This window comes from Melospiza georgiana, chromosome 19 (genome assembly GCF_028018845.1).
Source record: "Melospiza georgiana isolate bMelGeo1 chromosome 19, bMelGeo1.pri, whole genome shotgun sequence".
NCBI lineage: Eukaryota > Metazoa > Chordata > Aves > Passeriformes > Passerellidae > Melospiza > Melospiza georgiana.
The window spans coordinates 10,356,315-10,382,741 of NC_080448.1; the positions used below are offsets into that span (position 1 = coordinate 10,356,315).

Below are 26,427 nucleotides of genomic sequence, written 5' to 3' on the forward strand. Positions count from 1 at the left end.
CCTCATTCATAGGACCCGGCGCGCTGCCTTCCCTCCCTCCCGCCTTCCCCCGCCCCGGCGGCCGCCTCGCCCCCTCCCCGGCGCTATGTCCTTCTTCAGGCGGAAAGGTAGGGGGGTGGCGGGCGGGCGGCCGCCGGGCTCGTCCCCCGCGCGGCTGCCGGGCCCCGGCCCTGCCCCTCCGGGCACCGGCACCGCCGCCGCGCCCCGCGAGGACGCGCGGGCCCTGAGGAGCGGCGTCCCCGCCAATGACGGTCAGTGCCGGCCCGCGTCCTCTCCTCCCGCGGGGCTGGGAGGGCTCGGGGCGCCGGGCGGGGCTCGGGGGGCTCGGCCGCCTTCGGGGCTCTCCGGTCAGCGGCAGCGGCCGCCGGGGCTCTCCGGTCAGTGACCGCCGGCTGCGGGCCCGGGCTGCCCGCGGCTCCCGGCGGCTCCGCGCGGTGACCGGGGCGGGAGGGGGCTGGGGCGCCTCCCACGCTTCGTGCAGGGTCTGAGCCTCTGAGCCCTTGCCGGATGGTTTTTCACAACGCTGACATAGCCGGCTTTGTATAAATTATAATGGGATTGTACAGCAGCGGCTGAAAATGTCAGTGAAAAAGGGACTCATGGCACCGAGCTCTCCGTGAAAGCCAGAGGAATCCTTGGCTGTTTATTCTGCAATGGATTTGGTAGGGAGCACAGGCTGGGAAATTGAGGGCTGCTGAAATATTTATAATATTCTAGCAGCACAAATGGGCCCAGTTTAAGTGTTCTCTGGGAGTACAGCGTTCTGAAGGCACTTTGTGCTCATGCTGCAGGCAGGGCCCTGCACTCTCAGCCTGCCCAGCTGTGGTTTGGGTGGTTTTTGTTGAAAGTGGCACCTTTTAGGAAGGGCCCTTGGGAAAGTTCTGTTTCCTCGTGATGCTGCAGCTCGAGCAAAGCAACCATTGATCTCCTGATGCAGCGCTGTCCTAAAGCCTCTCAGGGTTACTGAACCCAAAATGCACATCCTGAGAGGCAAGGACCTGGTGCCTGGGCTGATGGAGATGCTCTTGGCTCTCACATCCTCTGGATCTTGCTCAGCCAAAGCAACAGCAATGAAAATGCCACTCTTTGGGGAGGTTAGTACAGCAGTTGTGCAAGAAATGAATCTAAACTTAGCAGATCTGAAGAGTCTGGAAGGCACTGAGGGCTTTGCGAGTGCCATAATCCTTTTCAGGGTGTTAATATACAAATGTTGAGCTGCAGAATAAAACTTTAATAGTGGTTATGAACGCTTCAAAAAGAGCTGCTGTTGCTTCATTGAGAATTGTGGAGCTGAGGTTTCATCCTGACAGGGGATCACAGGGACAAGGTCAGCCTGTGAGGAAACTTTCTCAGGGAGAAAGCCATGAAAGCTCTGATTATCTGAGAAGTGTAATTGAGGATCTGTGTTCCTTTGATTAAAGGATCTTTGGTCAGAGAGGCAAATCAGCACTAAATGCCCGAGAGAGAGACGCTGTGAAGGAGAGGAGAAAAGCAGCCTTTCATCTGGGCTGTGCATGAAGCACTGCTCGGTGTGATCTCTGTTTTAGGTGTGGTTTTTAGAGAAGATTTGAGCAGGAGCTGTGAGGAAAGCAGCACATTAAGGCTTAGGATAAAACTCTGGCCACGTGCAGGCCAAAATCCCACAAACACCAATGTTCCTGAGGTGAGCTGTTGTTGTTTATGACGATATTGCAGTGGGTAAAAATTAAAACTAATTTAAAATTAAGCCATAGCAAGAATCATAAAACAACTGACCTGTAGAAAAATCAAAACCAGGGGTGAAATATTTTTATAGCTTGGGCCTTAAAATAAAGGTCTGGCAGACTGAGGGTGGATAATGGGTTGAGAAATCAAAGTATAGCAGGTGAGCTGGGTGCTTGAGGGCAGGTTATGAAACTGCTGCCAGTGGAACTGCTCATCCCTGGGGATATCTTGGGAATAACGTGCAGTCCCACAGCCTGGCTGACCTCAGCAGGATCTCCCTGGTTTTTGTGTGCTGTTGACTCACTGTGAACGCTTTTTGAGTTTGTTCAGAGCATTTCAAGATGTGAATTGAACCTCTGGAATGTCACGTGCTGCTTTGGCACCCTTTGGAATGGGATTGGCCACGGGAAATGTCGCCCTCAGCCTTGTCCTGTGGTTCCTTCTGGTTTCACACAGGCACCACGCAGCATCCGCTCTCTGGGGGAAGTGAAAGTGAATTCTTGTAGTGAAACTTCACCCTCTGAAATTCGGGCTTGTCCTGGATCAGAGCTGATTTTGTCCCCTCCTGTCACTGGTGTCGCTTGGTCGTGCTCAGAGCTGCTGGGGACAGAAGCAGCCTGTGTGGGAAGGGTTGGGACACGAGCCTGGAGTTGGTATTTCCAGTTGTAAGTAGGTATTTAGGGAGGAACTGAGGTATTTATACTGGAAATAGGCTTATGGAGGGCAGCTGTGTGAAACCCAGGAATTGCTGCTGGCAGCTAGGAACTGGTTTGGTGAAATATTGGAGTGATTTGGGAAGGATGAGAGCTCACAGAGGTTGATTTCCCTCCTGTCCATCAGCTCGGTTATGTAAAGGCGGGTTACCCTCCTGCTGCATCGGCTGCAGGTCAGCGTGGGGAGGGGAGAATGCTCCTCGTTTGGTGTCCCCTGGCCCCTGTGTCACACACCCCCCGTGTCACACCCCCTGTGTCACACCCCGCGTGTCACACACCCCCCCGTGTGTCACACACCCCGCGTGTCACACCCCGTGTGTCACGCACCTCCCGTGTCACACACCTCCCGTGTCACACACCCCCGTGTCACACACCCCGTGTGTCACGCACCCCCCGTGTCACACACCCCCCGTGTCACACACCCCCCGTGTCACACACCCCCCGTGTCACACACCCCGCGTGTCACACACCCCGCGTGTCACACACACCCCCTGTGCCACACACCCCCTGTGCCACACACCCCCTGTGCCACACACCCCCCGTGCCACACACCCCCCGCGTGTCACACACCCCCCGTGTCACACACCCCGCGTGCCACACACCCCGTGTGCTCTGCAGCCGCAGCTCCCCCCGTGTGCAGCCCTGCAGCGCTGGTGCTCGCAGGGGAGCCTGGAGGCAGCGCTGCAGCCTCGGGCCGGGCCAATTATGTAACCCGAGAGCGGAGCTCTCCTCTGAAATATTTACCGTGTCTAGATGGGATGGGAGCGCTTGGGGTGGGATTTTGGGGTGTGTTTTGTGATGTAAATGCGGGGCTGTGCCCTGTGCTCACCTCAGGAAGGGCTCCACACTCGGTGTGCAGGGGTGACCCATTTGTAGTAACAATCCTTGCCTGGAGCAGCCTCCCTGGTAGATCACATTCTCCAATTTGTTTCTCTGCCATCCTGTTTATGTGCTGCTTGGGTTTCTTTATTTTTGTTTTGAACAGATCTCCTCCTTCACTTCCTTTAGGAGCTTCCTTTAACAAATAGTAATATTAAAAAAAAATAAATCCTCAGGGAGCTTTTCCATCACAACTTTTTACACTGTTATCTGCCATCAGTTGTTCACCCAGGGTTTCATGATGATTAAGCAAGAATATTTGTGAGAGAATTAACTGTTTGCAGGGAGTTTCCAGAGCATTTCTGTGGTGCCCATCATGTGCATGGAAGCAGCTCCATGGAGCCAGAGCCTGCCCACATCTCCTCAGTGTTGGGTGTTCTGTAACACAAGGGAAATGCTGGTTTTAGGTGAATTTTGGTTCACAGGGAGCACCTGCCAGTGCTCTACACTTAAAACACACCTTTCCCACTCTTCCCAGTTCATGCTGTTTAATAAAGTCACCCTGAGTGAAGCTTTAATCTATAGACAGCAAACATCTTCCTCCATGGAAATGTAACAGACTGTATTTCATGGAACTTAATTAATGGCTGATAAGGTTTTGCTTTTGAAAGTCAACAGGAAAGCTTTGAAAGCCTCTGTCAGTTACTGGATGTGCAATTTAAATGAGAAATCACTTTTAACAAAATTATAGTTTCTGTCTGCCTCTGATACTTGCTGATGTTGGGGAGTCTCTGTCCATTCTCAGGTGAATGCCATTAGTTACCCAAAATAGCATTAACATTTTCCCTTGTATTTTACAGTGAAAGGCAAAGAACAAGAAAAGACCACAGATGTGAAAGCAATTAAAAGTAAGATCAAACTTTTGTCTGTAAACTCAGATCTCTGCCATCATCCACCATTTTTATCTTCCCCATCAGGATCATTCCTTACTCCGGAGCACAGATCTGACCTGTGCATCAAACCCAGAACTTAATTCTGTTTCTGGCTATTTATAGTAACTAATCTTTCCTCCTCCTCTTGCTGATTCTGTAGGTGCAGGAGGTTATTAAGTTATGTCAGGCATGAGCTTTAATTCAAAGTGATCAGGCACTCCAGTCACCTTGCAGTGCTTGTTCCTTATCCACAGCAAATTGCTCCCGCAGTTCCTTGCTCAGGTGCAGTGTCCTTTGGAGTCTGCAAAGTGCAGCTTCACTGTCTGGTTTGCAGATTTAACCTGGATGGGGCTGAAGATCCCAATCCCAATGAGCCATTCCTGGCTGCTCTGTGGGGTGCAGAGGTCTTGCTCCTGAATGTCTTAGGAAAGGAGAAAAGATCTTGGGGGAATAGAGATTTATAAACTGTAGGAAAACAAGTTTGTTGATCCTGTCAGATTTTCCTGCAGTTCTGAAAGGAGATGAGGTAAATGCCAGAATCTGATTTGCTACTTTTATACCCTCAGACAAAATCTTATTTCTGTGCTTGGTAATGTGTTATCTGCACATCAAGAGAAAATTGCAGGCTTTTTTCACCTTGGTGGTCTGTCTTTCAAATCAAATGCAGGAAACAGTGAGTTGCATCCATTTCATAGCCACACCTCACCTTTCAGTGCAACTACCAGTTTGGTGACCCTGAAAATAAAAATAAACTTGAAAGTTTATAGTGCTGCATGTAAGCTGCTGCAGCAGCACCTTTGTTTGACCCTTAGAGAAAATAGAACAAATTGTCTAAAATATAAAATTGTCTCAAATGTCTAAAATATAAAATTAAAATTAAATTTAAATCTAATAGCCTGTAGCATTATGAGGAGTGTGACTCTGGCTCTACACAAGTGACCTCCACCAAATTTTCCTGCTGCTGCCATCCCTTGGCCTTGTAAAAAAGGTATTTTCTCCATTATTGGTGGTAGGAAACACCCAGGGGCTTTGTAAGAAACAGCAAGTGGTGTCTTGGTGTCCAATCCTGCAGCTGCACAAGCACTTGGCAATAATTTAAATGTTTCCATTGCTCCTGAGGTATCTGTGACATCTAAGTGTGAAATTGTCAACTGCTGTCATAAAATTGGGAATAAAAATTAAGTGATGCAGCATGGAAGTCGTGAAGCCCAAGGTGCCTGACACCTTGATGGGACACATCCCTGGAAGTGTGGAGCTGATCAGCTCATCTGATGTGCTTTATTTTTGAGTCAGAGGTGTGAGATGTCCCTGCACGACATCCTCATCCAGCACAGCTTCCTGAGAGCTTTGGAATCTGCTGTCAGCATGGTTGGGGTTTTTTTCAGCTCTGTCATCAATTAACAATTAGCAGAGTTCTGTGTGAGGAAGTTCTTATTTGTTCTTTTTTGTGTCCTGAAACAGCCAGAGGGGGTTAAGTTTATAACCTGGGTTTCATCACAGGTATTTCCTTATTGCTTTTTTTTTTTCTCTTGCAACCAAGCAGAAGCAACAAGAATATTTTTGAGAAATAACTCTTATTAAACCTCACAGATAGATGTGTACCTCAGGATTTTTTAACACATTTTAGCTTTCAAAAGGCATGGAAATGGATTGGCAGGAGCATTGGAACTAAATTAAACTGTTGACAGAGTATAAAGTTGTTACAGTAGTGGTTATCAAGGAAGCAGGAAGACTCAGGAGTATTTCATGTGTAAACTTGGACGTGGCATCTCTTGATTTGCTGCTGAATAAGGAAAATAGAGGTGGGTGGGAATGAATTTATTCTTGCAATAATAAAACTTGGAGTCTTTAATCAGACCCTTAATCAAAGATGACACCCAGGGGTACAGTGAGGTTCCAATGAGACTGACCCTGCCAGCTGCCTGGTGTATTTTGGGGTGCTCAGCATCGGGCAGTGTTTAGAAGAGGTCTTGGGGTCCTTGTGCTTTACCAGTTCCTGTCCTGATTCCAGCTGCAGTCCCAGTACATTCCCCCCAGAGAAGCACCAGGAATCATGCCTTGCTGGAGGCTGCAGGACCAAGCCATGTGGCCATCAACGCCATCTCTGCCAACATGGACTCCTTCTCCAGCAGCCGCACAGCTGCCCTCAAGAAGCAGCCAAGTCACATGGAAGCTGCTCACTTTGGAGACTTAGGTAAGGCTCTAACAATGCCAACTTTTCTTTTTATTTTGTGTATTTGTTTTGTGTATTATTGGGTATTTATTTTGTGATGGTGTGCACTCACCACCCCTTGGTTTTCAGGTAAACAAATAGGTAATAAAAGTGTGGCTGCTGTGTAATAGCATCTGTGTTACCCTGGGAGGGAATTGAAGGGAACAGACTTTAATTCCTTTATTTTGGCATTATGTTGGAATTGCCTCTTCACAGTTGCATTACAGGACACTTCTGTATCCCACTCCCACATCTGTGGTACAATATGAACTCACTCCCTTTCATGTTTTCCTTTAGGCAGATCGTGTCTGAACTACCAGGCTCAAGAGACCAAATCAAGCCTTTCCAAGACCCTTGAACAAGTCCTGCAGGACAGTGTAGCCCTCCCTTACTTCATCCAGTTCATGGAGCTGCGCAGGATGGAGCACCTGGTGAAATTCTGGCTGGAGGCCGAGAGCTTCCACTCCACCACGTGGTCGCGCATCCGCGCCCACAGCCTGAACACGGTGAAGCAGAGCTCCCTGGCAGAGCCAGTGTCCCCCTGCAAGCAGCAGGAGTTGGGCTCCTCTCCCCCTGCTGCCAGCCTGGAGGAGAGGCTGGAGCTCTCCAAGCCCCACAGAACTGCCAGCAGCCAGAACCACGCGGGGCTGCTGGGGCAGGACAGCCACGGCACCAGGGCTCTGCCCCGGGGCACGGCAGAGCCTGGGACTCACCCTCTTCCAGATGATCAGCCAGAATCTTCCAAGCTTTCAGTATCAAATAGAAACAGCCCCTCCTCTGCACTAAAGGACTTGTCAGGAAAACTCATGAAAAGTAAGTGCTGTGTGTTCCCTTTGCTTGGAAAGGTGGGAAATGAACGTTTTTGTGCAGGGGGCTGCCTCAGTTCTCAGGCTCTTAGCAAGCCTGATGTGATGTTGCAAGGAAGAAACTTTTGTGTATTATTGATGTTAACTGATGCTGGTCAGCTTGAGCTGTGTATTGCTTGTCTTGTTTAAAAATAAAAAAGCTGCTGAAGAGACTGCAAAATTATTGTGTACTCAATGAGCTTAGGTTGGTTCTGTTCTTCCACGTGTGATAAGAAATTGAGTGAATGTTGCTGTGTCCAGTTGTTCCCTCACCCATCCATCTCACCTTAAAAGAACTGCAGAAAGTTTGGATGGTGGGGCTGGGAATGGATAATTCACTTGTCATGGAAGGTAAATATCCTGTGTTACTTAAAATGACATAAGTAGTGGTTGCAAGAGACTTGTGGAGATTTATGTGTGGAATGTACTGTTTTTGTTCTTGGATTTATTTGATAGAGTTCCTTCCCTTGTAACTGATTTGTTGTCATTTGGATTCCACCTCTTCAGAGGCTGCTGGAAGTAAGGATGAAATTAAATATTTCCTTTTGGTAGTGAGCTACATGCACAGTAACATGTTTCTCTACTTCTACTCAGTCCTCCCTCATTTGTGCAAGTCTGCAGCCAAAAAGGAAACACTTCTTTCTTCATATTGGTTCCTTTTGTTTGCCCAACTGTTTCCTTGTGTTGCATCCCTTTCTCTTGCTGTTTGTCCTTCTCCTGTAGTTATTTGTCATGTGCCTCCACAATACATAACCTCAGCCCCAAAGCCACTTAAACAGGGAAAATGATGTTTTAGTCACCAAAGCATCTCTGCTTTCTGATGTCTAAAAAGAATTTGAAAACACAGGGTCCTTATTGAGAAATCTGAAAAGAATTTGAGTGTAATTTTTTTCAGTCTTCCAGAGCAGAGTCCCAAGTCTCAAACGATGATGTGTAAAGAGCACAACTTGTTTGAGGCATATCATTTTAAGATTTTTTTTTCTAGTAATTCCTGTATAATGCAAGTGATTTCTCTGTGATGAGAGCTAGAAATTGGGAATTTCACTTGCCTGAAAGCTGTTGCTTCTGGGACTGTGGTGTGCAGCTGAGGAAGTGGGTTCTGCCTTGTGTGCTGGTAGGGAAAATTTGGAGCTGTGTTGTTTTATTCCATCCCAGTCCATGCTGGGTTTGTTGTGACCTGACTGGAGATCACACAGTCCCTGCAGCTGGTCAGGGGCAGAATATGAATATCCTGCAGTGGAAACATCACTGAGAATTAGACAGCTGCTTTTCTGAAGAGCAAATATTTGTTACTCACTCACTCCAAGGAATTCCAAGTTTGATTCTGTGTTTCTTCCCTGCAGGTATAGAACGGGATGCAGTTAGTACTTTTACCAAATATATTTCTCCAGATGCTGCTAAACCCATCCCTATTACAGAAGCAATGAGAAATGACATAGTTGGTAAGAATTAATAATTGCTTCCTCATTTCAGAGCTGCTCTGTCCCCATAAGTATGTGTCTCTAATATGTCACATATTTGCCTTTATTTTTATGAATTTTAAAGGCAGCCTTAAAAGGATAGGAGATTACAAGTGTCAGTGGATCTGACCTTCAGCAGTGCTGTGAATATCCTCATAAAAACTTTCAGAGTTTGTTTAAATTAGGGAAAGAATTCTTGGTGATTATGGAGGGGATCCAGATGAGTCTCAATCAAATACTTTAGCCATGTTATTATTATTTGGCCAGCCTTGAAAGCTCTTTGCTCAGTCAGAACCAGCTGATTCTGGTGGATTTGAACTGCAGTCTTTCATTAACCAGTCCTTGCTCTGCCTTCCAGCTCCATCAGCCAAATCCATGTTAAAATTAACCTGCTCTTTCTTTGCAGCAAAGATCTGTGGGGAGGATGGCCAGGTGGATCCCAACTGCTTTGTTACAGCCCAGTCCATAGTGTTCAATGCAATGGAACAAGAGTAAGTTGATGCCATGGTTTGGGTTCTTGTGTCTCTTGTCCTAAAGGTTCTGTTAAGAGTATTTATGGAGACATGACCATATCAGCACTTTCTGTGCTGTATTTTATATTTGAAATTGCTCAGATCCCTTCTCCAAATCCATTCTTGCTGAACTTGGCTGTTCACACTCTTGTGTTCTTTATCTCCTTCTTGTGCCATTTACAAACCTGCCCTGTTTCTTGCTGGTTTGGCTTTTATCCATCCAAAAGTATCAGAGTTCTGGGCAAGAGCTGATGGGTTCTGAGGTTGCCTTGGGTGCTGCTGACCCTGATAAGTGACTGTCCCTTGTCTGTGCAGGCACTTTAGTGAATTCCTGCGGAGTCACCATTTCTGTAAATACCAGATTGAGGTGCTGACCAGTGGGACTGTGTATCTGGCTGACATTCTGTTCTGTGAGTCAGCCCTCTTCTACTTCTCTGAGGTGAGTGGCAATGTTTGGGTTTGCTTTTAGATCGCTTTCTAGCAGATGGAACAAATCTGTTCATTCCTTGATGGCTTTGGTTTGGATATTGGGCAGGAATTGATCCCTGGCACAGGGTGCCCAGAGCAGCTGTGGCTGCCCTGGATCCCTGCAAGTGCCCAAAGCCAGGTTGATTAAAGCTTGAAACAACCTGGGATAGTGGAAGGTGTCCCTGCTGTGGAGCTGGATCATTTTTAAGGTTCCATTCCACCCAAACAATTCTGTAATTCTATGATTCTGAATACAATAAAAAGCCCAAGGTGTATTTTTTCTGAGAGAAAATGCACTGAACTTTTTCCTGCCCTCACGTAGAACTAATTCAAATGTTCAAACCTGTCCATTGTTTTGTGGAATGAGTAATTGTGATTTCCTCTCAGTTGCTGAGTGCTTCTCAGGGTCTCTGCTTTGTAGAAGCTTTGACATTATCTTGATCTTCACATGGTAGTGATTGTAAAAGCCTGGATTGCAGATAACAAATCACAACCAGTGCTATGTGGAGAGGGCACCTTTAGTGATGTGATAGGTTAAATAAAAGATATCACAGTTTCAGGCTCCTGCACCTTTAAGGCATCAGCTCTTGACACACTTGTCCTGACTGTCTGACAAGCTGATGTAGTTTGAAACTGCAGCTTGGGAAGCTGAGACAATGTGCTGAGCTCAGGGTAAGCTAAATGTAGCATGAAAATTGTGCTTCCTGTCCTACGACAAGACAAATAGTTTTTTGGAAACTAAGTGTAAAAATAAGTACAGAAAAGAAATGTCAGAAGTTCTCTCTTTTTTTTTTCTCCTTTTTTTCCCCCCCAAGCAAGCTAAATCTGCCTGAAACAAATTCAAAATACTGTGCCCAATTTTGCATCACTAATACATGGTCTATGTTTCTTCTTCTAAATGGGAAGAAGGAAGTTAAAAAATCATCAAAAGTTTCTTGCTAAGACTTCTTTAATCTCCTCTTTTGTGCTTTCCCTTGCAGTACATGGAGAAGGAAGATGCAGTTAATGTCCTGCAGTTCTGGTTGGCAGCAGATAACTTCCAGTCTCAGCTTGCTGCCAAAGAAGGCCAGTATGATGGGCAAGAAGCACAGAATGATGCCATGATTTTGTATGACAAGTGAGGGAGCTCAACAATCCTTTCTTTCTGTACTTGTGGTTTTGTGTTTGCTGTGCAAAAGGAACTTCTCTGCATTCTTGAGCTGGTCTGCTGAGGTGCATTTTATCAAGGTGGCTTTTGATGTGTTTGCACACATGAACTGAATTTTTTTTATATACATGAGGAGAAATCCTTACAAGGATTCCATTCTTAAACATAATTCAGGGTTTTCAGGACTTGATTGCTTGGTTTTGTTTGGTTAGGAAGTATCAAATCTGATAGGTTGATGTTTGAAAATGGAAGGAGTTTAAGCCTAGTAGCAGAAAAACCTTAATGTTCAGATACTCTTATCCATATAAAGTAGGCTGTAGAAACTCTTCTCACATGTAATAAAAGCCAGCTAGTGCTTGTTCTTAGTATTGTGAAATACTTCCTTTTTTAAGGAAGTAATCAGATCCTTTTTAACATCTGACTTTCAGGAGAGGAACTTTCTTCCTGTACTTTGTGCTTCACTTTAGCAATAAGACAGCTGGGAGACAGACAGCACAACTGCTTCCAGGAAATGTTTGTTCTCAAGCTGAAGTGTGAGGCTCTACCACAACTGCAGTTATTACCCAAGGAGGAGATGATAATTGGAGAGGAAGCAAATGCTTCACTCAGGCTCATCAATCATTCCCCCATCCTTACACTCAGTTTGGAAGGATGTGAGCAGCAGTAGAGCCAAAGCTGCTTTGGAGTTCTGGGTGTTTCCTGCTCCATTCCTGTTTCCCATCCTCTGTTTTTCATCTGTGTTTCAGGGCAGGGCTCTCAGACTGTTTCAGTCTCACCTGTAGTAGTGAGGACCAGGTGTGTGCAGTGTCTGGGGTGGGCACTGAGCCCTGCAGAGGTTTGCAAATCCTCTTTGTGTTGTTTCCTTGCCCTGCCCAGGTACTTCTCCCTGCAGGCCACGCACCCTCTGGGCTTTGATGACTCTGTGAGGCTGGAGATTGAATCCAACATCTGCAGGGAGGGGGGGCCTCTCCCCAACTGCTTCACCACTCCCTTGAGGCAGGCCTGGACAACCATGGAGACGGTGAGAGATCCTCCAGGGTGGGCTGGGGTTGATTCCCCTCCAGGGTGGGCTGGGGTTGATTCCCCTCCAGAGTGGGGTTCACACTCAGTGAGGGTGGTGGGGGCTCCACAGTGTGCCCTGATTTGTGCTGTTCCTTTACTGATTTCCTGTTTACCTGGATAATAGAACAGCTTCAGGAAAATCTGCCAGACTCTTCCCCAGCCTGATTTGAAGATACCACCCACTGCTGCTGTTAATGCTCTGTTTGTCTCATTGGGTGATTATTGCAGTTTAATGGAAGTAACAGGATTTCCTCCCATGTGAATTGCTATCAACAGCTTATTTTGTATCTCTGGAAAATTTTCCTTCCTCTTAGTAGGAGTCGTTTGCAAGTCTAATACAAGTGCTGTGGTTAATAATGTAACTCTGGGATACCCAGATACCAGAGATGAATTATTTGATTCTGGAGCTGCAGAGAATTGTGCACAGTGAAACAGAATAACTGTAAAGCCTGTTGGGCTTAAGTTTCTAGAGGGGGAAAAAAGCCCTGAACTTCAGTTCCATTTACTGGGGGATTTCATTAATAGGCAGTTGGGTTTGTTCATTTTGCAGTAGGATTAAAACTTAAAGCAATGCAGTTGCTAATCCACAATAATTCCATGCATGGATGCTTTTACTTGTGTTCCATCTACACAAGGACTGAGATGTTTGTGTGCTCTTCTCTAACTATGCAGACCAACCTTAATTAAAGGAGACTTTTTCCATCTCTCAGGTTTTCCTACCTGGATTCTTGTCCAGCAACCTTTACTACAAATACTTGAATGACCTCATCCATTCAGTCCGAGGAGATGAATTCCCAGGAGGGAACATTGCACTGAGTGTCCATGGCCCTGGCAGCTCTCCTGACAGTGATTCCATGGGGAGCACGGATGGCTCTGCCTCCCAGGTACCACCTTGGCTTTGCTGTGTCAATGTCCAAGGAAACACCATTCCACTTTCATTTAAAGCCTGTGTTGTGTTAGGATATGTTTAATCTACCTGCAGCTCAGTTCTGTCAGAAGTGTCTCTGCTATTTGTACCCACAGCCTTGTGCTGCTGTTATTTCTTTATATCAGTGATGTCTTATATTAAGTTGCTGCTTTACTGAAGACTTTTTATGATGCCATAATATCTAAGAATGTTTGTTATTAGAAATAACATTATTTTGTCAATACCATAGTTACAACTTCATGTGAAAATTGACACTTGTGAATATGCTATCAAATTTAAATATAAACATGCTAGCTTTGTGTGCTCAGTTCTTTTAAAGTGCCAAATCTTCTGTCCTGAAGAGTAAACTCATTTCCAGGGCTGAAGGCATCAATCTGCTCAAACACAGAGCAGATTCTAGCTAACCTGTAACCAGGACAGCTTGGAAACTGCAAGCCCAGCTGAGAGCAGAGGAGCCAAGCAACTGCTGCTTTTATTGAACTCTGCAGGGCAGCCCTGAGCTTCAAACCCAGTATCCACACCACTGTTAGTCATGTCCTGACTTTCCAGCAACTTGGAAGCTGTACCACCTGCTTGTGCTATTTTTAAACCTCCTAATTTGCAAGGAGGGAATATTCCTCCCCTAGCTGTGAAATGAGGAATAAAATCTGTGTTCTTGCAGCCTCCTGCTGCTTGAACCTCTGAGCAGGAGGAACTGCTGGTAATTGGCTGGGCAATTTAGGAGATGAGGTGCTGCTTTCTGTGTGAGCATTCCTGCTTGTGTGAACAGGAGAATCTCTGGCTCTCTGCATATTTTTGCATAAAGAGCAGCAGGAAAGGAGCTGCCATTGGTGCTCCTGTTCCGTGCTGAGGCGATAATGGAGTGCTGTGTGTTGTGCCCTCCCTGCTGTTGCTCTGATGTTTTCTTGGCTTTTTATTCATAATCTTATATAAATACTCCAGGCCAGAAGATAAATAATTTGTTCTCTGTGCATGGGGGAGGCATCTGTGTTTGGGAATTGCTTAGCAAGAGCAGGAGGGATGTTCCAGACTCACAACAAATGATTTGTGAGCACACATGGATCTGCTGAGCTGATAACTGAGCAGCCTGTGCTGACCTGGGCTTTGTGTCTTTGGCTCTGGCCACAGAATTTTATCATCCTCTGCTAACAACAGTGTCCTGTGAGTTGGGAATTCAAGGCTGTATAGACACACTGATTCTTTTATACTCTTGCTTAGAGATTTGATGGAGGTTTATCTGTGTTAAAAGCAGTAAAATTGCAGTTTTGTTAAGAAGCTGGTAGTTATCTGCATTGGGCACTAATACTTAGAATTTTTATTTGTAGTCCAATGTCAAAAAGGCTAATGTTAAAATCCTGAAAAATTTTGATGAAGCAATAATTGTAGATGCTGCAAGTCTGGATCCAGAATCTTTGTATCAACGAACATATGCAGGGTAAGGTTCATTTCAGTGTTTTGTTTCCTTTCTGGTTACATGTTTCACCTCTGTTTCATTTTTGCTGTGTCCTCCTGCATGAAGAGTAGGCCTAAATGCAAGATCTTAGTCCATGTCTTAATATTTGATAGTAACTTTATTTCAATAGTGTGATTTAACACCCAGTGAATGTTTCTTTGGTCAAAATGGCAGCCAGAAAAATATTTCTAATTGATTTTTCTCTTCCTTTTAGTTATTGTTCCTCTTTGATTCCAAAATGTAGCCAGTATATAGCCAAATACAGCTTTCCATAATGCCAAAGTTCTTTTGATCACCCACATGGTTCTTCACTCCTCTCCTCAGGAAGATGACATTTGGAAGAGTCAGTGACCTGGGGCAGTTCATCAGAGAATCTGAACCAGAGCCTGATGTCAAAAAATCAAAAGGTTTGCTTTGTTCTTTCTCTCCATTTCTGCAAACATCTGCAGAGCTGCTCTCTTCCCTGCTGGAGTTAAGATAAGCAAAGTGTTTGACTCTTTCCAGATCTGTTTTAAGCTAAATAGAAATTCTGTGGGGATTGGCCTGTAGTGAGGCAAAACCCATCTCTGGCCCAGTTTCCTACCCAAATTCTGCTTTCCTGGACTCCAGGGAGGATGAGCAGCCTGTGGGAGTTGGAGCTGTTGGTGGAACGTGGCAGGGATGGAAGTGTCAGCAGCTGAGCTGGTGATCAAACCCTCAAAGCTTTGGTCTTGAGATGAAAAAGAGCTGCAGCTCTGCACAAGCTTCCCACCCAGGCTGGGAGCTGCTGCTGGTGCTGCTGTTCAGCTCTGGGGAAGGCTCAGTGTCCAAATGGCTGCAGGCAGTCCCTTGTCCTTCCTGCCACCCCTCCATGTCCTGAATGGCAGCAGAGCAAACCTCAGAAGGGTGACAGGAATCAGCTTTGTGCCTCACTTTGCTGACATACCTTGCTTGCTGTTTTTATCTCAACCAGGGTCCATGTTTTCACAAGCAATGAAGAAATGGGTTCAAGGAAATACAGATGAGGTGTGTCCTCTTTCATGTTCTTCTTGTGACTTCATACTTCAGAGAAATAAAGCATTGATGTTCTTAATCCTGCCTGTTATCTCTGAGTATCTTTTTGCTGCACCCAGAACAGGGAGACTCTGTGTGCTAAAAGTAGTTTGATTGCATGTATGTGTGAAACTGGTTTGCTCTTTGCCAGTGCTCGCTGGTTGAACTAATTAAGTGTGTGCTTGCAGTCAGGGTTTTTCTTGTTGTGATTTTATTTATCTGTAAGTAGGGGTGGAAGTGTTATTTGAGTGACCACTGCACATGGATTCCAGGCTGCATTTTTCCCCTCTGAGGGGCTTGGATAAATCCCCAAGAGATAAATCTAAAATCTCCACTAACTCTCTTGGAAATTGCATCAAGCCTTAGGTACAATAATTGAAGTTAACACTTGGAAGCCAGGTGCATTTCCATTGAGGGAGGATATGTTCATACAGGTTATGGAGTTGTGAAGGTTTCCCTGACTCCAAGGCTGTGCTGAGAGCACTGTGTTTGTCCTTTAAGAACCTGAGGCTATCTGTGTTTTGGGCTGTGTTTTTCAGGCTCAAGAAGAGATGGCTTGGAGGATAGCAAAGATGATTGTCAACGACGTGATGCAGCAGGCGCAGTGTGAGCAGCCCATGGAGAAGGTCACCAAGGTAGGGGGTGGAGAGGCTGCTGCCTTCATCTGGCTCCAGCCAGGCTGTGGGAGCAGCAGAGCTCTCACTTGCCTTCCTCCTGTGGCTGAAACCCACGCTGGAAAATGTTCAAACCAGCAGAGCATGAGAGGAAGAAACAAAGTTTGGAAGTGTTTGAGCCTACGTGTGATGTAGGAATTTCTTAGCAGATGCCTGTGGTGGTTCTCCTGTGCAAGCATTAAACTTGTCTTGGTTTGAGTCTCCAAACTGCCTAATTAGTTAAAGGGTAATCTGTGCTGCAGGATGAAGTGTAATTCCTGCCTTGAGCTCACACTTGCTGTGTCCTCTTAGTCAGTAGTGGCATTTCTGCTTGAAGTTCAGTGAAACTCAGCAGCTGTGGATTTGTCTCGTTGGGTGCTCTCATTTACACACTTCTGTCTCCAGACTTTCACCCTGTGCATGGGTTTGTGTGTTGTTGCTTAGTTGCTGTTGTTGTACAGCCCATGTGTTCTCTGTCTAAAAAAACCCAGTTCTGAGGCAGCAGTTGGATTTTGTGAAATATTGGTGACAGCAGGTTACCAAGTTAATGTCTGGTACTTCTGACTTCAGGGCATGTGAGTTTGTAAAAATTAACTTGCGTTATGTTCAGTTATTGAAAGTGCACATGTGCCAAAGCCCAGATTTTGGATCCAAATGGGTGGATCCACAGCTTCACTGGCAGTGAACACTGATTATTTTCTTTCTAATAGAGCAGTAACATTTAAATAACTTGTACAATGACTTTACTTGATAGCTTGGCTGCAATGATACAATTCCAGTTTGCCTGGATGAAAAGGTCACTCAGCACAGTATTTAGAATTCTCAAATGACTGCAGATGCTCTGGATTCAATTAAGCAAGTAATCAAAAAGCTGAGTGTGTTTGGATTAGGTTTGGAGCTTTTTTCTCCCCTAAACTCAAACAAACCTGGCTTCAACGTTTTTAAACACAAAATGTCTTTCTATTGAACAATTACCTTGTATGTTTTAAGGTAAAATTAACTGGTTTTCCCTTTTCCAGCTATGATTTTAGAAACTCCAGGACAGGAAATCTGGTTTTCCACTTTGAGAAGAGCGAACTTTCCCTATTGGTGGATTCTTTAACACAGCCAATAAAAACAAAGCACTGCTACTCCAACCACTGGAATCCCCTCATTTCTGAGGAAGAATGAAGAAGAAGCAATCCTGGACCTCCACTGTAGAGAGTGAAGAAACACTTCTGCCTGGTGTATGAGGCATTCACAGAAATGATGGTTCTGAGATGAAGATGCAGTTTACAAATGTGTCACTGAGGAACTGTCATTGACTTCACAAATACTTGACCCTGTCTCACAAAAAGACTTTCAAGCAAAATATCTGCAATGGGACACACAGGCCACAACAGAGGGGAAGGTTTTGCTGTAGTTTCTGGTTCTACTGCTTGTAATTTTTAAACACAGAGTTGGAAGGGCTGTGGGGCAAATCCATGGGCAGTGAATGACCTGGGAAGTTCTAAGTTTAATTTTCCGTTACTTGAAATAGATGAGTATTCAAGTGTAAGATAAATGTATTTTACTTCATACCTGCATTAACTCTGAAGGCAGTGTAGAAGGGTCAGGAACTCCTCCTTGCTGAGCTCCTACACCTGCACACACACACACATCTCCCCTGCTTCCACCACAGAGCAGAGCCAAGGCTGGTCCTGCAGCCCCTCTGCTCCCACCTTGGACCCTGCAGTGCTCCACTCCTGTCCTCACCATCCATGAGCAAGGAAAAAAGGAATTGCTGCCACTCTCCATCGCTTGTTGTCCTCCACCCAACGTAGGATCTAATTCCAGATGTTTGGTTTACAAAGAAAAACAGTTTTTAATGACCTCTGGCCTTCTTCCTGACACTGTCCACACTTACCATGTTACACAGCACCTCCTTTTTTTCCCCCAGCAAATCGATTTTGCAGGGTAGCAGAAGTACTCAGTGTCTCACCCTTATGTTACTGCTGCATTTTTAGTATACAACACTTTTATTTTGGGTCTTATTTTTAACTCTAATGATTGCTTTTCTCCTCAAACTTGTGCAAAGAAATCACTATGCGAAGAACTCAAATCATTTCCAATGTTCAGAATATCTTGATTGACTAGAAAGTGTTATTCTGTTGCAATATTTGATTGTATAGAGACACACTGTATTGTTATGAAAAAGCAAAAAAGGCTGTGTATAGGTTTTTGGTACTATGTACCACCTCTTATTTCTCTCATACCCAAGCATTCATGTACTTAAAACATACTATATTTAATTGTGTTTTGATTTAAAATATATAAATATTAAAATTTGTGTCGATTTTCTGTTTTCATGGGGTTTGAAGTTACATGGGATGGGGTTTTTAATGTAAGTTTTAGGGTTCATTTTGCCCTCATTTCTTAATAGATTATGTTAATGGCAGTGTGGTGAATAAGATTAATTCTTATTTAAATAGTAAATAAGTTGTTCAATCACAGGACATGGCAGAAGTTCGATTGGAAAAGTGTAAAGGGGCAGGGGTTGGTCGTGATGTATTGAACCACATTAAACTCTTGCCTATTTTAGTGCACCCCTGCCTCAATTTCCTCCCTGGCACGATCCCAAGTAATTCTGGGCGTGTTCACAGATTACAGCTCCCAGATTTGGATATGGATGTTGCTCAGGGCTGCGTTTCGTTAAACTCTGGGCCAGATTGGATGTGAGAGGCTCGGCCCATCTTGAGTCGTTTTGGCACCAAACCCCCCCGAGGTTTTGGGAAGTTTTGGGCCCGCGGGAGTTGTCCCTGCCCGGCCTCGAACCCGCGGCCCCGGGGCAGCGCCGCGCTCACCGCCGGCCGCCAGGGGGCAGCAGCGCCGCGCTCGGCGCTCCCCGCCCGCTTCCGGCGCGCGTGGGGCGGGCGCGCACATGGCCGCGGTGAGCGGGGCCGGGATGGCCGGGGCCGGGGTGGGCAGCACCGGGAAGCTGCAGGGGTGGGAGTGCTGCGGCGCTCCGGGGGCTCCTCGCCCTCTCCTGGGGTTCCCCCGCGCGGCTCCTGCTCGGTGCGGGCTGTTTCTCCGTCCCGCGGTCCCCACGCGGGGTCCCCCTGTAGAGGTTCCCTGTCCCCGGGCGGGGATCGCTGCCGGGGTGGGAGCTGTGCCCGCCGCCCGCTGGGGTTCCCGGAGCTGAGCCCGCTGTCCCGCAGAACATGTCGCCGGACGAGGAGGATGTGCAGCGGCTCCTGATCCAGTTCCGCGATGAGGCAGGGGAGTGCCTGGGCTCCCCCTTCGACGTGCCGGTCACCATCACTCCGGACAAGCTGCAGCTGGTCTGCAACGCCCTCCTGCAGAAGGTGAGACCCTCCCGAGCTCCCCGGCACCCCCAGCCCGACCGGCGCCGCCCTCGCTACCTCACCTGCCTTCCCTCCCGCAGGATGAGCCGGTGCCTCTGGCCTTCTTCGTGCACGATGCCGAGATCGTGGCGTCGCTGGAGAAGACCCTGGCAGGGCAGAGCGTGGAGACAGAGAAGGTCCTGGACATCATCTACCAGCCGCAGGCGGTGTTCAGGGTGCGGGCGGTCACACGCTGCACCAGCTCCCTGGAGGGACACACCGAGGCCGTCATCTCGGTGGCTTTCAGCCCCACGGGAAAGTACGAGGCTGTGGCTGCAGGCGGGGATCAGGGCAAGGCGGCAGCTGCCGTTGTCCTGTCCTGGGGACACTGTCCTGTCCTGGGGACACTGTGCTGAGCTGTTCCCCCTCTCCCAGGTACCTGGCGAGCGGCTCTGGAGACACCACTGTCCGTTTCTGGGACCTGAGCACGGAAACGCCGCAGTTCACGGCCAAAGGTGGGTGCTGGGGAGTGCCAGGAGGGCACCTTGTGACCCCTGTGTGCCTGGGGGACAAGCAGGGCAGAGCCTGGTGCTGTCTGAGCTGGGACTGCAGCCTGGGGAGGCAGTAGCTCTCTTTGGCAAAGTGGTGAAAGAGGGGCTGGCCGGGAGGAGCACAGAGTGGCTTCCTGCTGGGACACCAGGGACACTCCCAGCTCTCCACTCACACCCTCTGTGCTCTCTCTCTCTGCCAGGTCACCGGCACTGGGTGCTCAGCATTGCTTGGTCACCTGATGGCAAGAAACTGGCCTCGGGCTGCAAGAACAGCCAGGTACACCTGGACTCCCTCAGCATGGGGCTGGGGGGGATTAGGGGTGTTCCTTGTTTCTTCAGGGGTGTATCCCATTGTTTGGAGCAGGATTCCCATTCTGCAGAGGAGCTCTGTGTGTGTGTGAATGTGTCCCAGTATTGCAAGAAGCCTCTCTGTGCCAGGCAGTGCTCTGGCATTGTCACCTTGGGGAGCTCTTGCTGCTGAGTCCTGCTGTCTCGTGGCAGACGCTTTTCCCTCTGTCCAGGAAAGAGTCCAGGCTCTGGATATGGTCCTTGGCAGGCAGCTCCATCACGAGGGAGGTGTCTGCAGTGAGGATGGGTCAGGCCTGCTGTTGGCGTGATCCAGCCGTGCTGCAGCAGCCTGGTCACAGCGTTCCCACACAGACACGGCCAAATTCCCTCTTGCACAAATGTGAAAGGAGTTCAGCCCTCGCTGTGGGGCAAAATTCGTGTGCCCGAAGTGCAGAAATGTGTGGTTAAATGGGAGCTGAGTTCCTGAGGGGCAGTTTCTCTCTCTAACCTTTGAATGGTCTGGGAGCAATGACAGCACTCACAGAGCTGCCAAAGTTGTGATGCCAATCCCAAGGAAATGTCCTGGGCCAGGGTGGTTCAGCCATGGTTTGGGGCTGCTCTGCCTTTAATTGAACCCAGAGATCTGCTTGTCCTCCTTTTCCCTATTTCTCCTCAGTTCTTAAGTAGGAGATGACTAATGCCTTGGCTCTTAAGATGAACATTTATGTAGAGAGAGAATCAACAAGAGAAAACCAGCATGTGTCCCACCCACAGCATCCGATAATCAGCAGCATTTAGCTGTGGCTTTCACTGTGCTCTGCAAACACTCCCTGAGTTTCTGGCACGGGGTGGCTCTCGGGGGACTGTATCTTTTTTGAGTTGAGTCAGATAACTTTGTAGCAGCAGTGCTGTAGGCAGACAGGAGGGCAATCAGGTCTCATTCTTTTGGGTGTCAGCTGATTGCTGCAGGGATTTGGAAAGGCATCCAGCCCCCTTCCCCTGCTGCTGCCTGCGAGTGCAAACACGATCCCAAGGACACCTCTGCTTTCTAAATGGAGCTCCAACGTCTGTGGGATTCACATGATGTCTGTGGCCTGACGTGACCCTGGTGCTTCCTCTCTTGCCCAGATCTTCCTCTGGGACCCGGCCACTGGCAGCCAGATCGGCCGGGTGCTCTCTGGCCACTCCAAATGGATCACGTGGCTGTGCTGGGAGCCGCTGCACAGGTGAGTGAAGGGCCAGCTCAGCCCTTCCCCTCTGCTCCTGTGGAGAAGAGCAGCCTGACCTGAAGGGCATTGCTCCTGTTTGCCTTGCTCCTGTTACAGGAAAAAGCCCACGTCAAACAGCTCTCAAGGTGAGCTGGGAAAAATCTGGGAGCCAGGAGTCCCGGGTGCTGCTCACAGTCCCTGGGAGTTGCTGGGGAATCACTGCCAGGCTGTGTCTCTTTTCCCCTGGGAATAAAGACACACCTGCTTCTGTGGTGCTGGACAAACCCTGATGTGCTGAGGTGGGAGCAGGGAAGCCTGGTGGTGTCCAAGGGCAGAGCTCTCCGTTCTGCTCTCCTGATCCTGCTGGCCTCTGTCATGCTGTTTGTTTATCATCAGGGATGATTAACTGTACAATCCCCTTATCCCTTCCATCAGCTAAAGCTCCCTCTGGGAGAGGTGGGTGGAAGGGGACAGTTGTAGCCATTAATCCAAGATGTTACAGAAATAAATAAAAAAAGAAAGAAAAAGGGCCCCTTCAGAGCAGAGCCCTGCAAATTGAATTTGCCAGTAGGAAGCTCCAGCTATTTGCAGACAATTAACTGGATTAGCAAAAAAATGATTGTAAGGAAGATGAGGAAATGGGGAGGAGAGACATGACCCTGCCAGGACTGCAGTTCTCCTCCTTCAGCCAGTTCCAGTGCAATGGGAGGGGCTGTGCTCTTCCTCACTGCTGGTGCCACCATGCAAAATGATAAAGATATGCAAAGGCAGAGGTTGTGGCTGCCCTGTCCTTGCTGGGTTGTGGCCAGCTGCTTCCAGATGTGTTCAGTTTGTCCCCTGAGCCACAATGGATGTGGATGGACAGAGTTCCTTTCAGCTCTGTCCACAGGCTGGAGGTGAAGCATGGCAGAGGCAGAGGAACATCCAACACATTCCCAATGCCATGAGTCTGTGCTCCCTGTGTGAGGCTGATCCCCTTGCCCAGGGCTCTCTCCAGCCTGTGCCCAGGGAAGGTGCCAGTTTGTGGTGACCTCATTAGCCAGTGGGTTAAAGTTGTGCAAGCAAGGTCATTGCCAAGGCCTCAGCTGCCAGGTTTACCCTGGACTGATTTCTCCAATGTGCAGCCCAGGAGTTGGTTTGGAGGAGGCATTTGTCTGCCTCTCCCCTGCCTTGTGAGACCTTGTTCCCTGGAGGTCAGTGCTCTGCCCCTGACTGGCCTCTCTCTGATCTTTATGCAAAATAAAGTTACATTTTATTGCCTGCTGGACCCTTGAATCCTCTGGGGCTGGTGGGAGGGAGCTCAGGGGAGCTGCACAAATGGATTTGATCTCTTTGCCAGAAACCCAGAGTGCCGTTACCTGGCCAGTGCCTCCAAGGACTGCAGCATCCGCATCTGGGACACGCTGATGGGCAGGTGTGACAAGATCCTCACGAGCCACACGCAGTCCGTGACCTGTGTGAAATGGGGGGGCGATGGTTTGCTCTACTCCTCCTCCCAGGACAGGACCATCAAAGTCTGGAGGAGCCAGGATGTAAGTGAGGGACTGCCCTTGGGCTGCTGGGCACACTGTGGGGTAGCTTTGTCCGCTCTTCCTGGCACAGCTTGTGCCCTGGAAAACAGAGCTGCTCTATCTTCCTGACCTGTCAGACCTGTTGCTTGGCACCATTTGCAAGGGGTATCTGTTGTGTGATGTTTTCATCCTTAAGAGCATTAAATGGGTCTAAAAGCTGGAAACATCCCTGCAGCAACCTGAGCTGGTGGGTGTTGTGCAAGGGAAACTGATTCCTGAAGCTCAACAGCGTTCTGTCTTCCCTGCTTACTGAACCTGCCTGCAGCTGGTTTGGAAAGTGTGGGGTGTGTCCCTGCAGCCTGGTGGCTGTGTCCTGTCCCTGTCTGAGGGTGGCTGTGTCCCCAGGGTGTGCTGTGCCGCACGCTGCAGGGCCACGCTCACTGGGTGAACACCATGGCCCTGAGCACCGACTACGTTCTCCGCACCGGCGCCTTCGAGCCGGCCGAGGCCACCATCAACCCCCAGGATGTCAAAGGCTCCTGTGAGTGCAGCACCCACCTTGGAGGCTGGGGGAGGGCTGGTCATGCTGGAACTCAAGATTTTTCTTGCCCATGCCAGGGTGGAGAAGTCTGGGGGATGGGGAGGTCACTTTGGCAAATTGAGTGGTTACAAATGCTCCTGCTAAACTTGCAGAGCCAGGACTGGACTTGGCATGACAGGGTTATAAAATTTCTTTTCATCTAAGGATTGCCAATCTCTCTTTCACCCTCCTTTTCCCTTTTTCAGTGTCAGAACTGAAAGAGAGGGCACTGCAGAGGTACAACCAAGTCCGGGTAAGTCCCTTTTGTCCCTGCTGTCACTGGTGAAAGCAGTGGACACCCCAACACTGCTGTGCTTTCAAGCTCTCCACACCTGGCTTGTACAAAACTTGGGCTCTTCCATCTCCTTTTCAGGGCCAGGAACCAGAAAGGCTTGTCTCGGGGTCAGATGATTTCACCCTGTTTCTTTGGAGACCAGCAGAAGACAAGAAGCCACTGGAGAGAATGACAGGCCACCAGGCATTGATTAACCAAGTCCTGTTCTCGCCAGACACCCGGACCATCGCTAGTGCCTCCTTTGACAAGTCCATAAAGCTCTGGGATGGTAGGACAGGAAAGTGAGTTGGGTTGTTCTGTTAGAGGAGGTGCTGCTATGGAGTCGGTGTGTAATGCTCAGGGCACACAGGGCTGGGCCCAGTTCATTGCCAGCAGCTCCCTGGTGTGTTCAGCATCTCTGTGGCCTCAGCTCATACAAAGTCACTCTGCTGCCTCTGTGTTTTTCTGCCCTTGGGAAGTCTTGTCTGGCTTTTCTTGTGTCAGGGTGTCTGTGCTTGGCTCTGTGTGTGCAGCCCCACTGTGACTCAGCCACAGCACTGCCTGGCACCTGTTTGCACACCCTGTTGCTGCAGGGTCAGTTCTCCGGGGCGGGCGCAGCTGTGGTGGGATGGGATGTTCCACTCCAGTGATCTCCTGAAGATGTGTGTGTTGGGAACTGGAGACTGACCCAGTTTAAACAGTTCTTGTGCCAGAGAACAGCTTGTTCTGGATGATGCAAATTCTTGTAGTTACAAGTAGTGCTGTTGGTGTTTGGATGCTCCTGTAATCCAGCTTTTAACTTTCAGCTGCAGTACTGTTGAGCTCTTGGAGGCAGCAAACCAACCTTAATGCTCATGAGCTTGGCTTTCATGTCAGTGATTTTAAAGGTCCTCCTAAATCTGGGCTTCTCAGCCAGAGAGGGAAGGACACACCTGTGCAGGTTACTTCACACCTGAGGGCTGAAGTGTTGCCTGCTGGATAAAGGTCTCTTGTCTGAGGGGGTGGGATGGGGAGACATCCTCTAGAAGGTTCTGAGCCCACTTGGGAGAGCTTTTGGATGGAGTCTGTCTAGCGATTGACTGCTTGGAGTGTGCTGGGCATCCTGTGACTGTTGGTGGAGAAGAAACACGAATGCAAGAGCAGGTTAGGAACAAAGCCTGCTGCTCTGACAGCCTGTCCTTGTCCCAGGTACCTGACATCGCTGCGGGGCCACGTCTCGGCCGTGTACCAGATCTCCTGGTCAGCCGACAGCCGCCTGCTGGTGAGCGGCAGCAGCGACAGCACCCTCAAGGTCTGGGATGCCAAGACAAAGAAATTGGCCATCGATCTGCCCGGCCACGCAGATGAGGTGAGCTGCCTGCTGGGGCTGGGGGCTTTGGGAGGCAGCAGTGACCCCTCCTCCCAGCACAGGTGACTGATTCCCATCTCACCAGGTGTATGCAGCGGATTGGAGCCCGGACGGACAGAGGGTGGCGAGCGGAGGGAAGGACAAGTGTTTGCGGATGTGAGTAACCTGTTTGTCCATGAGGGTGTTGCAGCTACTCCCTGTGCCCCTCAGAGCCACAGTGCCCTTGCAGGGACCTGCATGGTTAGGGCATGATCTCCTTCAGAGAGCACTGTGTCACATCCCAGCTGGGAGAGACACCTGACCTCTCTCAGGGCTGGGAGATAACTAGAAAGCAGAGCCCCTCCAGCCGAGGGGGCTGGAATTTGACTCAGGATGAAACTTGACTCAGATATTTTGACTCCTGGAGAGGGAAAGGAACAGTTGCACCAGCTGGTCAGGTCTTTCTTTCTGACCTTCTTCCCTTTCCCAGTCATGCAGACAAATTCCTGGGAGCTGGTTGCCATTTCCCTGTGGCTGATGACCCCAGATCCCTGTGGTGCTGCTGTTGCCTGGTGCCTGCTGGGCAGAGCTGTGCCCCACCACAGGGTCACAGCAGCTCTTTCCCTTTGCAGATGGCGTCGATAGGAGCAGTGCCATGGAGCTGGTCCTGCCCTCAGCACAGTCCTGGGACATCTCCACGGTGATGGATGAAGAGATTGACCCAACACAGCTCCGTGTTCCCGTTGGCAACTCTCCCTCATGGACTCTTTCCTTATATTTATTTAAGGAAATTTTAATTTTAGTTCTTATTAAGAGCTGTGCATTGTAGGATGATTTCCTCTGAACATCACAGGAGCGATATCTCATCTGCCTCCATCTCAACTGGCTTTTTATTGGAATTTCAGCCTCACAGTAGCCATTGTCCTGAAAGGGGCAAGCAGAGGGTGGAGATTGCTATTGCCCTTTCCTGCTCTGTGAAGAATCCTGTGGAGAAGAGGGTTTTAGTGGGAACAGAGAGGGTTGTCCTTGTGTGACCTCCAGAGAGAGAGAAAAATGGGAAAATTCAGCACATCAATCCATTGCAGAATTGTGCTTGGCTGCACAGTGTCACAATGTCTGGGACAAAGATCTGCTGAGAATGAGGACTTGGGGCTTCTCATTATTCCAGTAAGGTTTTGCCTTTCCACACAGCCCCATTTCCCTGTGGGCTGTGCTGAGCATTATCTGCCAGTGATCCTCTGCATCCACAGCAGATCACTCCTTGGCTAATCTGTTCAGGGTGCAACAGGCCTGGACTTCAAACAACTGCTGGAGCTGAGCTGAGTTTTCAGGTTTCAGCAGCTCCTGGGAATGGGAAAATGAGGCTCTGAACAGGGGAGAGAGTGCCCATTTCCCATCCACCACTGGCTCAGGGGGAGGAAGGATAGGGTGGGGAAGAATGGAGCA

General features: G+C 48.6%; 2 protein-coding genes across 3 annotated transcripts; both read left to right on the forward strand.

Moving 5' to 3' along the window:
• Positions 1 to 85: 85 nt before the first annotated feature.
• AKAP10 (A-kinase anchoring protein 10) lies at positions 86 to 18,497 on the forward strand. 2 transcript variants are annotated; one of them, XM_058037555.1, is made up of 15 exons: positions 86 to 251; positions 4,097 to 4,144; positions 6,180 to 6,362; positions 6,678 to 7,193; positions 8,569 to 8,667; positions 9,092 to 9,176; positions 9,513 to 9,636; positions 10,646 to 10,782; positions 11,689 to 11,833; positions 12,585 to 12,758; positions 14,128 to 14,237; positions 14,580 to 14,662; positions 15,208 to 15,260; positions 15,827 to 15,922; positions 16,960 to 18,497. In XM_058037555.1, the coding sequence occupies exons 1-15, from the start codon at positions 86 to 88 to the stop codon at positions 16,963 to 16,965; spliced, it is 2,025 nt and encodes a 674-aa protein (XP_057893538.1). In that variant the 3' UTR covers positions 16,966 to 18,497. The 2 variants fall into 2 exon arrangements, with proteins under 2 accessions (XP_057893538.1, XP_057893539.1); XM_058037556.1 differs by lacking the exon at positions 4,097 to 4,144 and having other exon boundaries at positions 170 to 251; positions 16,960 to 18,494.
• A 329-nt stretch (positions 18,498 to 18,826) lies between these two features.
• NLE1 (notchless homolog 1) lies at positions 18,827 to 25,850 on the forward strand. The gene is made up of 13 exons (XM_058037533.1): positions 18,827 to 18,848; positions 19,117 to 19,263; positions 19,344 to 19,561; positions 19,678 to 19,757; positions 19,994 to 20,070; positions 21,210 to 21,307; positions 22,629 to 22,821; positions 23,206 to 23,341; positions 23,587 to 23,633; positions 23,754 to 23,956; positions 24,843 to 25,002; positions 25,088 to 25,158; positions 25,614 to 25,850. Exons 1-13 carry the CDS (start codon positions 18,840 to 18,842, stop codon positions 25,624 to 25,626), a joined length of 1,452 nt encoding a protein of 483 aa, XP_057893516.1. The 5' UTR covers positions 18,827 to 18,839; the 3' UTR covers positions 25,627 to 25,850.
• Positions 25,851 to 26,427: the final 577 nt, after the last annotated feature.